This window comes from Loxodonta africana, chromosome 2 (assembly GCF_030014295.1).
Source record: "Loxodonta africana isolate mLoxAfr1 chromosome 2, mLoxAfr1.hap2, whole genome shotgun sequence".
Classification (NCBI taxonomy): domain Eukaryota; kingdom Metazoa; phylum Chordata; class Mammalia; order Proboscidea; family Elephantidae; genus Loxodonta; species Loxodonta africana.
Genome location: NC_087343.1, coordinates 191,164,601 through 191,178,066, shown reverse-complemented (window position 1 = coordinate 191,178,066; position 13,466 = coordinate 191,164,601). Strand labels below are relative to the sequence as shown.

Below are 13,466 nucleotides of genomic sequence, written 5' to 3'. Positions count from 1 at the left end.
AACGTGTCTGTCAGTCCCTGGGGGCGCTGTGGAGCCGCGCTGTGGGTCGCCTTCTTTCTCAAACACCAAATGCCGAAACCCAGACGGCGATCTTGCGACCCCCGACTCAGATTACAGCCCCTTGACTTGCCTTCCTCGGCTCAAAGTATTTTAGTGGACATATGACTAGGGATAACATTTTTGGTGGGGGTTTAACTAGAGTGCTTTTTACTTGTTAAATGTCCATTTTTAAAAAGTAACAGGATTAAGAGAAAGTTGGGGAAACAGGAAACTATTTCCCTGATCCCTCCACCCCTACTCACCCTGACCATTCCGGTAGGAACATTTGTAGGGCCAAAGCTATTTTTTTCTCCAACCCTCGCCTCAGGTTCCTCTGGGTCCCTGGCTTCACGATTTCCTAGCAGTGTAATGCTGGCCAAGCAAATCGCTTCTCCTTGGGACCTCAGTCTCCCGCCCGTGACTGACGAACAAATGCGAGAAAGAGGGACAAACGTAGGCAAAGGAGCAGGCAACCCCTATCCGCTCGGATCTGCGCGGAGGGGCGCGGAGAAAGACGGGGCCGCGGTACAGGCGGAGGGGAGCGAGCAGAGGAGGAGGGAGGAGGTATTTTGATCGCTCTCCCGGCCGCTGCCTCGGGGAGGTCAGCCTTAGGCTGGCAGCGCGCCCTCCTCCTCCTCCTGGGCCCGGAGAGCGACGCAGGCCAGGTCCCCCCGGGACGCGCTGGGCACAAGCCGGCCGGCGGGCGGGGACCGAACCCAAGCCAGCGCGCAGCGACCGGGCTTTGCTCCGGGGCCGATGACGTCTTCCCCTTTGGCTCTGCCGGCGCCCAGCCGGGCTGGGTAGGTGACGTCACCGCCAGGTCATGTGACCGCCATTCAAACAAACAAACCCCCTTCTCCGGCGCGCCCGCCCCATTCTGCCCTGCCCCCGGCGAGACCCATATAAGCTCGCTCCCCCGGGTCGGCTCGCTGCGAAGGACGCTGGGGCTCGAGTTGCTTTGAGGGTAGGAGGAGTAGAAGGGACAGCAGCAGGAAGCTGAGACAGCCCGGAGTCCCGCCCGACGGCCTTTTGCTCAGTACAAAGGCAGTTTTTGGTTCGACGCAACCAGACCCCGGGTCGGGCTTTACAGCGAAAGCCACCTCCCCGCCTTTGGTTTCCGAGGACAAAGAGCACCCGAAGAACCTACACGCTGGGGGCGCTGGGACAGGCCATGGTCATGGAAGTGGGCTCCCTGGACGCCGGAAGCCTGCGGACGCTGCTGCGGGAGCGCGCGGCGCACTGCCTGCTGCTCGATTGTCGCTCCTTTTTTGCTTTCAACGCCGGCCACATTGCCGGTTCGGTCAACGTGCGCTTCAGCACCATCGTGCGGCGCCGGGCCAAGGGCGCCATGGGCCTGGAACACATCGTGCCCAACTCGGAGCTGCGCGGCCGCCTGCTGGCCGGCGCCTACCACGCCGTGGTGCTGCTGGACGAGCGCAGCGCCACCCTGGACTGCGCCAAGCGGGACAGCACCCTGGCCCTGGCCGCTGGCGCGCTCTGCCGGGAGGCGCGCACGACGCAAGTCTTCTTCCTCAAAGGTACGCCCTTGGGGAAGCTCGGGAGTGGGCTTGCACGCCCCTGAGGCTTTGCCGGGGACCACTGGCCCACTGCTTCGGGGAGCTGCTCCACCTGGAGTGCGTGGCCGCCGGAGCCTTATCTCTGGGGGCTTGTCATTGGCTCTGTTTGGCTCTAGGAACAAAGACATGGGGCTCTCCCATGTACACTTCCAGCTCTGGTAGATGGGGGAGTTGTGTGAAGGTGCCCTCTCCCACGGGTACTAATGGGAAAAAATGTCTCTGTATTTTCAGGAGGATATGAAGCTTTTTCGGCTTCCTGCCCGGAGCTGTGCAGCAAACAGTCGACCCCCATGGGGCTCAGCCTCCCTCTGAGTACTAGCGCCCCTGACAGCGCTGAATCGGGGTGCAGTTCCTGCAGCACCCCACTCTACGATCAGGTTAGTTGGGGCCTGTGCCAGAGGGGAGGAGTAACAGCTGGCAGAGACCTGGAAGAGCAGTGCCAGTGAGAATACAGAAAGTGACCTGCAGCTTTATTTATAACCAAGGGGATGTAGGGATATTATTTATTCCACAACTACATGACCTGATGGAGCAGTCTCTAATTGCTGGCACTGTAGAAATGACTTGTTAGTCCTGTGCTATGGAAGCAAATGAGCTTTGTCTCCTATTTACTGATCCTCCAACAGCAGAGTTGAGGAGTTGACCTAGTATTTGAAATGGACTTTTCTAGCAGAGAGTTTTTGTGGGTGTGGGCACTGGCATTGACTCTGGGCAAGCTTGACGAGTGTTGGGTATTCCTGCGTTTCAGGGTGGCCCAGTGGAGATTCTGCCCTTCTTGTACCTGGGCAGTGCCTATCATGCTTCCCGCAAAGACATGCTGGATGCCCTGGGCATCACTGCCTTGATCAACGTCTCAGCCAATTGTCCCAACCATTTTGAGGATCACTACCAGTACAAGAGCATCCCTGTGGAGGACAACCACAAGGCCGACATCAGCTCCTGGTTCAACGAGGCAATCGACTTCATAGGTAAATGGAATGGATGCCTGAGACTTCTCTGCCTTCTTCCCCCATTTCAGCCACTGAGCCTGGCCTCCCAGGCAAGGACTTGAATGAGATTCTTCTGAGCCGGCCTCCAGATATTAAACACCAGTCTGCTGTGGGCACCATCCCTGCAGAATAGGGTTTTGATGTACTGGTTTACAAATTATCTAACTGAGGCACAGAAAGATGAATTGATTTGTCCAAGATCAGTCACCTATTGGAGAGGCTGGGTCTGGGGTTAAATCCCTCCCTGTTCTTTGTACAGCCCCCACATTGCCTCCAAGAATTGGTGTCCATGTGATGGCATGCAATAACCAGCATCTCTGGACAAGACAGGCATGACATTTTAAGGTGCCCTATGCCTGAGGTTGGAGTTGTTCTCCTGAGCTCCCGAGTAACCAGTTGCCCTTTTGTTTTCCAGATTCCATCAAGAATGCTGGAGGAAGGGTGTTTGTCCACTGCCAGGCAGGCATTTCCCGGTCAGCCACCATCTGCCTTGCTTACCTCATGAGGACTAACCGAGTCAAGCTGGATGAGGCCTTTGAGTTCGTGAAGCAGAGGAGAAGCATCATCTCCCCCAACTTCAGCTTCATGGGCCAGCTGCTGCAGTTTGAGTCTCAAGTCTTGGCCCCACACTGCTCGGCTGAGGCTGGGAGCCCCGCCATGGCTGTGCTTGACCGAGGCGCCTCTACCACCACTGTCTTCAACTTCCCTGTCTCCATCCCTGTCCACCCCACAAACAGTGCATTGAGCTACCTTCAGAGTCCTATCACGACCTCTCCCAGCTGCTGAAAAGCCCATGGGAGGTGATCTGATCTTCACAACCCACCAGGACTCCAGGCTCCTTCTTAGAGGAGAAATGCAATAACTCCGGGGAGGGGACTCAGGAGGGCTGGTCCTTATTTATTTAATTTCGCCCAACTTCCACTGGGTTCCTCAGCGGTCACAGTGATGACTTCGTGTCAAGATGGTTGCTGAACTCAGCACATTTGGGGCCAATCTATAGTGGGTACATCAAGTCTGTCTGACAAAAAGGGGCAGAAGAGAAAGGACTCCGTGTACGAGCCGGTTTCTTTTTGCTTGCCCCCGTTTTTTGTAGGAACTCTTCATGCTTGACATACCTACCAGTATTACCATTCCTGACGACACATACACACATGAGAATATACCTTATTTATTTTTGTGTAGGTAGTCTGCCTTCACAAACATCAGTGTCTACTCCTAGAAAAACCAAATACCTCAATTTTTGTGTTTCAGTACTGTAATATCCTGTAAATACATCCTAAGATTTGTTTTCAGCACTGATGGAAAACACCAGTGTTGGTTTTTTTTTTTTTTTAGTTGCCAACAGTTGTATGTTTGTTGATTATTTATGACCTGAAATAATATATTTCTTCTTCTAAGAAGACATTTTATTACATAAGGGTGACTTTTTATACAACAGAATAAATTATAGTATTTCTACTGAAATCTCAATGCTTTTTTTCTCTGACAGCCCCTGCTTTATCCCTTTCCTCTCCCTCTCCCCCCAGTGAAACGGGGAGAATTTAGACAAGGACCTAAAGAACATGTGTGTTGGGGTCTGATCCCATATCCCGTGGTGACCCCTTGGTCCCAAAAGATGGCCAGATTATAAGGAAGGCAGGCAGGTGATACCTGTCATGAAAAACCAGGTGCTGTAGCTGAACTCTTCAGTACTGGGTCCAGATGCCATCCATAACTCTTTCCATGTTACCCAGGGAGCCCAAGCGCCCCCCAGAACCAAAGCTTGAAGGAAACAGCCATTTGCCTGGATTGCCTTATTCATTTAATACCTTAAGCCTGCCTCCTCTCTCTGAGCTGTGCTAAAGTTACAAGGATGATGAAGTTTTCTAAAACACTTGACATAAATGTGTTCCTACTATGTGCAAGGCAATGTGTATTTAAAACAACTCTGCAAGACCTTTTGCAAATGAAGACGTTGAGACCCAGTATAGCTGAGTGGCAGAAGCGGGGGAATTGGGACCTTCCATCTGCTTTGTTTCCTAATTCTATGTGCTTTGCACTTTATCACTTGCCTCTCTCATGTGGTCTCTGCTTTTAGAAAGAACTTTTGTTTTTGTGAAAAAACATTGAATGGTTAAAAAAAATTCAAGCACTGTAAGCAAAAAACAATATAGACAAATCATCTGAAATCCACCATCGCCCCTCCCTTGACCATTATTAACGTTTGGATATCTCTGCCAACATCTCTGGGTACATCCATAGCGCACTCGGAGCCTGCGTTAGGCTCCTTGCTGCTTTGATTTCATGATTTTGTTGAAGATAGGCAATTAAATCTGATTTGCTCTAGGGCCGTATTTTGAATTTTTACTCTTGCTGAAGCAGAGAAGGTATAATTGACTTCCAGCCTGTCAGCCAGTCTGTACGCACTGAACTAAATAACAGTGGAGCTCTTGGGTTACTGGCTCCTTAGCTATTGCTCTGACTTGCTTGTTGCTGGACAAAGTGCTGTCGGAAGCAGAAAAGGAAATATCCCACTTGGCCGATCCTGGGGCGGCCCGTGCTATGGTCCTGGCTCAGTCCCATTGTTGGAGGCCTTGACACAGAATCAGTGTCCTTGACCTTTCCCCACTGGGTCACCATCTGCCACCTGATTCCCAGGGCCTGAAAGATCCCTGTGTTCTAAGAACTTACCCTGGGCTGGAGAGCTCTTTCCTCAGCTGGGTTTCTGATTGCAAGTAAGTATGTTCACGCCTTTCAAAACAAACCATACCCAATGTTTTTATCAACCCCTAGAAATTTACTGTCGCAAATATCTCCCTTCGTGGAAATGTGCCAGCGATTTCTAGTCCGTGGCAGATGCCACGACTGACTTCCCTGTGGGCTTCAGCTATCACTTTCTGCTTGGCAGGCACTGGCTGAACAAAAATTAATCTCCGCTGTGATCTATGTACACAGTGGAAAAATACAGCGGCTGCCTAAGGGAGCCGCCAGTGAAAACAATTCACTCACTTCTTCCAGGGTAAGCAACTCCACCTCCCGCCAGCCCCAGAGAGTCAGGAGCATAAACCCCTTTCCCTTAAGATTGAATTCATGGTATTTGGGCCCTCCAGAAAATGTTACATTTGGCCTGAAACTGCTTTTCTTGGGAAAAGAAAACAGAACAGTACCTCATGATGCTTAAACTACATTAAAATGTTTGTTTTCCAGTGGGAGATTGAAATGGTGAGAACTACTGTTTCATACTGATAATGTGGTCCTAATAGCCATCTGCCAGTCACTGTGCTGAGTGTTTTACACATTTAATCCTTGAACAACGACGTGGGGGTAGTTATTACCCCCATTTTGCAGAAGAGAAAACTGAGGCTCAGAGAGGTAAACTGACATGCATTAAGGTCACACAGCAAATGAATGGTATTGTAGACATTGGAACCCAGGTCTGAAAGAAAACTAGGTTAGTGAAGTCCTAGTTTAGTTTGGAAGACAGCTTGAGGGGACGGGGAAAAGGTGAGCTTTGGAGGCGATCAGACTTAGCCATGGCTTTACTCTGTGTTTTGGGTGGAAAAGCTGTTTATCCCTTTTAGGCCTCAGTTTCCTCATTTATATGATGAAGCTCATAAAACCTGCTTCATTTTCAAGGAGGAAAGAGGATCATGAATGTAAAGTGCCTGGCAGGTAATAGGTCCTAGAGAAACGTTTAGATCCCCTTTCCCTAGGTCCTCTGGCAATTCTCAGGCTTCTGTTTTCCCACCTATAAAATGATCATTTGCACTGAATCTAACCCGTAACTTTTCTCCCAGCTCTCTAACTCCCAGCTCTCTAACTTGTTGTGTGCCATAAAAAACTCTGGTGATGGTTGTGTGCTCTCCCAAAGTCATTTAATTATTAACTCTATTGCGACTCTATGGCACACACTAGAACTCCCCTATAAGGTTTCCTAGGCTGTAATCTCTACAGGAACAGATCACCAGGTCTTTTCTGCCTTAGAGCTGCTGGTGGATTTTAACAGCCCACCTTTTGGTTAGCAGCCAAGCGCTTAACCATTGTACCATCAGGGCTCCTTTCTCTCTTTAAGAAAACAAAACAAAACAAAACCAACCGGTGCCCTTGAGTAGATTCCGTCTAAAATGCATCAATGCATACTGTACGCTTTTCTCTGGCTTGCAGGCACTCATTATTTCATCAGGAGACTTCCAATCCCAAATGCCTCCACCGCATCCTCCACTTTCCTTTGAATTTTGCAAATCGTGGCTAATTTGCCTGGGCCCTGTAGCGTCCTGTGCCCTTTTCTCTCCCTCCCCTGGCGCATACGAGGATGACCTCATGGTGTGTACACCTTTAAGATTATATAAATTTGTGACCATACAGCCTTCGAATCCACGGTAACGCGGAGGAGTTTCCCTTTTGTGAGGAAAGCTGTCATGTCACTTCCTGCTGCTGACAAATCAGTTTAGGAGATTAAACCGGGGGGGTGGGGTGTCGGAGGCGGCCTCTGAGAAGTGCTGGCTCCGGTGGTTTTCGGTTGCCATACACAGAGGCAAACAACGCCTTGCCATTCTGGCCGGCCCCGCCCCGCCAGGCCTGGGGCTCTGGTTTCCCACACTTCACCCCGGCCGCCCCGCATGGACCCAGGTCACCCCAGGGCTGTTTTTCTCCACAGGTTGCGGTTTGGGGAGCAGGTGGGAGGGCTGCCCACCTCTTGGGACTTTCCTGGGGCTCTACAGGGCAAGCTTATTCAACAACAGCCTCTGAACACAGACCAGACTCCGATCCCCTTCAGCAGCTCAGGACGCGTCCTCTGTGCGTCGTCTGGAGAACAAAGGCTTTGCACGTTGCTAACGCCACAGTGGACAAAACTCTGCTAGGAAAAATCCCTTAAACAACCTTCTTGACTGTGGCATCTAAAGCTAGGCAGCAGAGCATTCACTCATTCATTCATTCAACAAATATTTACTGACCCCAGGGATACTTGAGTGCAAGACAAAGTTCCTACTGTCAAGTGTCAAGTAACAATGGGGGTAGGGAAGAGGAGGAAAAGAAGTACATAAATAATTTTTTAAGGACAAAGGCTATGAAGGTGGTTTAAAAAGGCAGGCTACTGTGGTGTAAGGGAAACCCTCAATGAAATGGGCCGAGGCAGTAGCCACAACAGCTCAAACATAGGAACGATCGTGAAGGTGGCACAAGACTGGGCAATGTTTTGTTCAGTTATACGTGAGGTCACCACCATAAGTAGGAGCCAACTCCATGGCAACTAACAACAACAATTGTGCAAATTGGAGGTTTGAGGCCCCCCAGAGGTGCCTTGGAAGAAAGGCCTGGCAATCTACTTCTGAAAAATCAGCCATTGAAAACCTCATGGAACACAGTTCTACTCTGACACACATGGGGTCGTCATGAATGGGCATTGACTCCATGGCACTGATTGGTTACTCTAGATTTGAGTGGTCAGGGAGGCCTCTCTGTGCAGGTGACTGGCTGAATGTCTTTCAGTGACTTTCCATTGCCTATAGATAAAGACATGGCAGCCAAGTCCAAGACGAATTCCAGCCTAATTTATCAACTTTTAACGCCTCCATCAGCCTTACACTTTATCCACACCAATCCACTAACCATAAAAAACCAGTTGCTGGGAAGAAGATTCTAGAACAGGAAAGCAGCAAGACCTGAGGTTTGAGAGGGATAACTGTGGCGTTATGGACAAAACACTTGACTTGGAGTCAGGTAGACCAGAGTTCAGGAGTCCTGGTAGCACAATGGTTAAGAACTCAGCTGCTACCGAAGGGTTGGCAGTTGGAATCTACCAGCTGCTCCTTAGAAACCTTATGTGGCAGTTCTACTCTGTCAGATAGGTCGCTTCGAGTCGAAATCACCTGGATGGGAATGAGTTTGTTTTTTTTTTTAGACCAGAGTTCAAGTCGATTCTGCCACTTATTAACTGTATGACAGTGGGTGGGTATCCAGTCTCTCTGAGCTTCAATTTTCCCGTGTTTAATATGGTCTAACAATCCCCAACTTTCATAAGCTCTTTAAGGATTAAAGGAGAGGCGATCAGTCACCTCTGGGCACATGGAGAGGCTTGGGAAAGGCTTGTTATCCTCTTATGATTCAGCTGGCCCCCATTCTGTCACTCAAGCAGTAGCACCCCACCCCCACCCCCAAGGGCTCTGGCAGAGGGGAAAAAGGGAAAAGGGGGCTGGCTATCTTGCCAGCATCTTGCACACTGGGTCTGTGATCATATACTGCTCCTGTCTGGGCCATCAGAGCTTCATCCAGGGATGTAGCCTTTGCTCTAAAATCTTCCAGCCCTGTCTCCTGACCTTGGGCAAGACACTTTCCCTCTCTGGGCCTTAGTTTCCCCATTTGTAAGAAGCACCTAAAGTGACCTTCACATATCCTGCTTTCCCGCCAGCTCTAAGGCCCCTCCTCACCCAAGCCTGGGAAGGCTCTCGAATCCCTGGGGTTCTTTTGGGCTAGTTCATGAAGACAGAGCGGGGAGGAAATAGATAGCCTCTGGGAAGGGGCAGCAAGGGGTCTTGGACCTTTGGAAGGTGGGTTGGTGTAGTCGAAATGTAACTGGCCATTATAGGAATGGGTCCACTTACAAGATCCTGCAGGGGCATCACTTCCTCTTGGCTCTGAAGCCCACCTTTCTATCCAACCTGGGCAATCTGTTTGCATGGACTACTGTTATGGATTAAATTGTGTCCCCCAAAAATGTGTGTCAACTTGGCTAGGCTGTGATTCCCAGTATTGTGTGATTGTCCACCATTTTGTCATCTAATGTGATTTTCCTGTGTGTTGTAAATCCTACCTCTGTGATGTTAATGAGGCAGGATTAGAGGCAGTTATGTTAATGAGGCAGGACTCAATCTACAAGATTAGGTTGGGTTTTGTGTCAATCTCTTTTGAGATATAAAGGAGAGCAGTGAGCGGGGCAGGGGGTGGGGAGGGGGGATCTCATTACCACCAAGAAAGATGTGCCAGGAGCAGTGCATCCTTTGGACCCCTGGTCTCTGTGCCGAGAAGCTTCTAGACAAGGTGAAGATTGATGACAAGGACCTTCCCCCAGAACTAACAGAGCGAGAGGGAGGCTTCCTGGAGCTGGCACCCTGAGTTCAGACTTCTAGCCTCCTAGACTGTAAGAGAATAAATTTCTCTTTGTTAAAGCCAGCCACTTGTGGTATTTCTGTTATTGCAGTCCTAGATAACTAAGACAGGCCATACTGCAAAGCTGGGGTTTAAAAGCTTCTCCAAGACTGACACTAATGGATAATTGAAGTTGGCTGTCTCCTTCATTCTTCATGTATTCCCTCACTCACTTATTCATTTATTCAGTAAACATGTATTAAGTACCTGTGCTTTGCCAAACACTGGGCATTTACCTCTCCCCTGCTCTTACTCATTCCCTTCTGGGATTTGTGGATTTGTCTGCACTCTCCAGACCAGACTCACTTTGGCACAGCATTCAAGATACCCCCAGGATGTGACCATTGCCTTCATTTCCAGCATCATTCCCCTTCTTTCTGCTCCTGCCCTCCTTTAAGACTTGTAATTCCCTCAACACAGTATGCCCTTTCTTGCTTTTCGTGTGCTATTCCTGCTGCTTGGAATGGCCTCACTCTACTCAAAATATTACCAAGTCGGTAAAACCTTTGACCTTTAAAAATTTTCCTCTGTGCATCAAATGACAACCTGAGCACAGCTCATCACAGCATCATCCCACCGCTGTACCCCAAGGGTTGTAAATTCAACTACCTCTTGGGCCAGACGGGTAACATAATGGAAAATTGGGTCAGTGGGAACTGTGTGACCTGAGGAGTTCATGCCCTGTCCTGAAGGGGAAGTTGCTACTTAAGATGGAAATGTGGGCCCAGTGTTGCCAGGTCTTCCCTCTCCCCCTCTTTTTTTTTTTTTTTTGGTATGGTGACCCCATGTGTGTCAAGAGTAGAACTGTGCTCCACAGATCTTCCTGTTTCTAAAAGAAACCAGGAATTTCTGTTTTTAGGCAAAATCTGCTGAATTCAGAAATACTGTATGAGCCAAATAAGACATCTGCAAGCCAAATAAGACATCTGCAACCCAGATTCATTGGCTATGATTTTGTGACTGATGCTAGCCATCTGTTTATGAGTCAGTTGAGGTAAGGATCCCTCCTCTGGATCTTTGGGTCCTCCGAGGCTTAGTCTGGAGCTTAGTGAGCAGCAGGCACTTTATACATTGTCTTCTGAGTGAGTGAGTGACATTCAGTTAGCCCCTAGCATGTACTCAGTAGGTGTTAGAATAACACAATCAAAGAAAATTCTGAGATCCTCTTCCAAATGCTTGGGACAAAACTGAGAGTCAACTAAGAGCTATGTGACCTTGGATGGGTTACTTCTCTCAAAGCCTGTTTCACATCTCTAAAAAAAGGAGTAATGAAAGTGTTTGCTTCACACTGGTAATTGTAAAAATTAAATGTAATAATATATATTAAAAATGTTTTGCACAGTACTTGACACACAACAAACAATAAATGTTTGGTATTTTAATCATCATTGTCATTATCATCATCATTATAAGGGCAAGACGAAAAAAAGAAAATCAAATTTTACTCTCTAGCCTGCTCTCCCCAACTGCAGACTTGTGTATTCAATAGCCTCCTTGACGTACCCCTTTGTTTGTCGAATTGTCTTCCAAACATAGCAATGTCAAAACCAAACTTTTGATTTACCCACAAACCAGCTCCTTCTGCAGTCTTCCCACCTCTGTAATGGAAACTTCATTCTTCCTGTTAGCTCATGTCAAAAACTTTGGCGACATCCTTCACTCCTCCTTTTCATAACCTATATCCAACTCATTAGCACATTGAGACAGATCCATTTTCACAATGTCTATCTTCAATCATCTCGAATCGACTCGACGGCACTGGGTTTATCTTCAAAATATATTCACTTCTTATCATTTCAAAAACTACTTCTCTGCTATAACCACCATCATATCTTGCCCACATTTCTGAAGTAGCCTCCTAGCTAGTCTCCCTGCGTCTGTCACTGTCCTCACTCTATACTTAACAAGTAGCCAATGCTATCTTTTTAGCATTTCGCTTAGTGCAGATCTGTTGGTGACAAATTCTCTCAGTTTGCTTGCCTACAAATGTTTTGATTTACCTTAGTTATTGAAGAGTGTTTTCACTGGGCAAAGAATTCTAGTTTAGCAGCTGTTTCATTTAGCACTTTGAAAATACATTCCATTGTCTTCCAACTTTGATTGTGTCCATTGAGAAGTCAGCTGTTAGTCTTATTTTTATCCCTCTGAGGGTAATCTGTCTTTTTCTTTGGCTGCTTTAGGATTTTCTCTTTGTCTTTGGATTTTAGTAGTTTTATTTTGTGTCTATTTATACTACTTATGATTTGTGGTGCTTTTGAATCTGTGGCTTAATGTGTTTCACTCACCTTGGAAATTTCTTGGTCATTGTTTCTCTATTCCCTGAGTCATTTAATATTTTGCCCAGAGAATCCTTCAATATGTTGCAACTCAAGGCTTGAATTTTTTCTTCGGTACTTTCAGCTTGAAAAATGGCAGGTGTGTTCTTCCCTTTTGGTTTTCTAACTTGAGAGCTTTGAAGATTTCATTATAATACTTTACTTTGTCTTCTCAAGGTGCCCTTTGAAATCTTCAGTTCAGCTCTTTTACTTCATCATTTCTTCCATTTGCTTTAGCTGCTCTACATTCAAGAGCAAGTTTTAGGATCTCTTCTGACATCATTTTGTTTTTTCTTTCTTTCCTGTCTTTTTAACCACCTTTTGCTTTCTTCACGTATGATGTCATTGATGTCATTCCATAACTCATCTGGTCTTTGGTCTTTAGTGTTCAATGCTTCAAATCTATTTTGGGGAAGATCTGTAAATTCAGGTGGGATATACTCAAGGTTGTATTTTGGCTCTCAAGGACTTGCTCTAATTTTCTTTTGCTTCAACTTCAATTTGCATATGAGCAATTGGTGGTCTGTTCTGCAATTGGCCCCTGGTCTTGTTCTAACTGATGATTTTGGGCTTCTCCCTCATCTCTTTCCACAGATATAGTTGATTTGATCCCTGTGTATTCCATCTGGTGAGGTCCACATGTACAGTCACCATTTATGTTGTTGAGAAAAGGTATTTGCAACGAAGAAATTATTGGTCCTGCAAAACTCTATCACGCAATCTCTAGTGTCATTTCTGTCACCAATGCCAAGTTTCCCAAATACCGATCCTTCTTCTTTTTTTCAAGTTTTTGCATTCTAATCACCAATAATTATCAATGCATTTTGAGTGCATGTTTGATCAATTTCAGACTGCAGAAGTTGGTAAAAATCTTCAATGTTTTCATCTTCAGCATTAGTGGTTGGTGCGTAAACTTGAATAATAGTTGTATTAACTAGTCTTCCTTGTAGGCGTATGATATTATCCTATCACTGACAGCATTGTACTTCAGGACAGATCTTGAAATTTTTTTTTTGATGATAAATGAGATGCCATTCTTCTTCATTTTATCTTCCCAGGCATAGTAGGCAATATGATTGCCTGATAAAAATGGCCAATACCAGTTCATTTCAGCTCACTAATGCCTAGGATATGGACCTTTATGCATCCTATTTCATTTTTGACAACTTCCAATTTTCCTAGATTCATACTTCATATATTTATTGCATGTTTCAATTATTAATGGATGTTTGCAGCTATTTCTTCTCATTTTGAATTGTGCTACATCAGCAAATGAAGGCCCAAAAGCTTGACTCCACCCACTTCATTAAGGTTGACTCTGCTTTGAGGAGGCAGCTCTTCCTCAATCATATTTTGAGTGCCTTCCAACCAAAGGGGCTCATTTTCTGGCTTACATCAGACAACGTTCCACTGCTATTCAT

General features: G+C 47.0%; 1 protein-coding gene across 1 annotated transcript; it reads left to right on the top strand.

Moving 5' to 3' along the window:
- Positions 1 to 1,102: 1,102 nt before the first annotated feature.
- DUSP1 (dual specificity phosphatase 1) lies at positions 1,103 to 4,777 on the top strand. Its single transcript, XM_003404659.4, has 4 exons — positions 1,103 to 1,577; positions 1,848 to 1,993; positions 2,365 to 2,584; positions 3,021 to 4,777. Exons 1-4 carry the CDS (start codon positions 1,211 to 1,213, stop codon positions 3,389 to 3,391), a joined length of 1,104 nt encoding a protein of 367 aa, XP_003404707.1. The 5' UTR covers positions 1,103 to 1,210; the 3' UTR covers positions 3,392 to 4,777.
- The last annotated feature ends 8,689 nt before the right edge of the window (positions 4,778 to 13,466 follow it).

Bases quoted from the DNA above. Each gene is read 5' to 3' on its own strand.
- DUSP1 (XM_003404659.4), top strand. From the start codon at position 1,211: ATGGTCATGGAAGTGGGCTCCCTGGACGCCGGAAGCCTGCGGACGCTG. The intron at 1,578-1,847 runs GTACGCCCTTGG...CTGTATTTTCAG, and splicing joins GCAAGTCTTCTTCCTCAAAG to GAGGATATGAAGCTTTTTCG. The intron at 1,994-2,364 runs GTTAGTTGGGGC...CCTGCGTTTCAG, and splicing joins GCACCCCACTCTACGATCAG to GGTGGCCCAGTGGAGATTCT.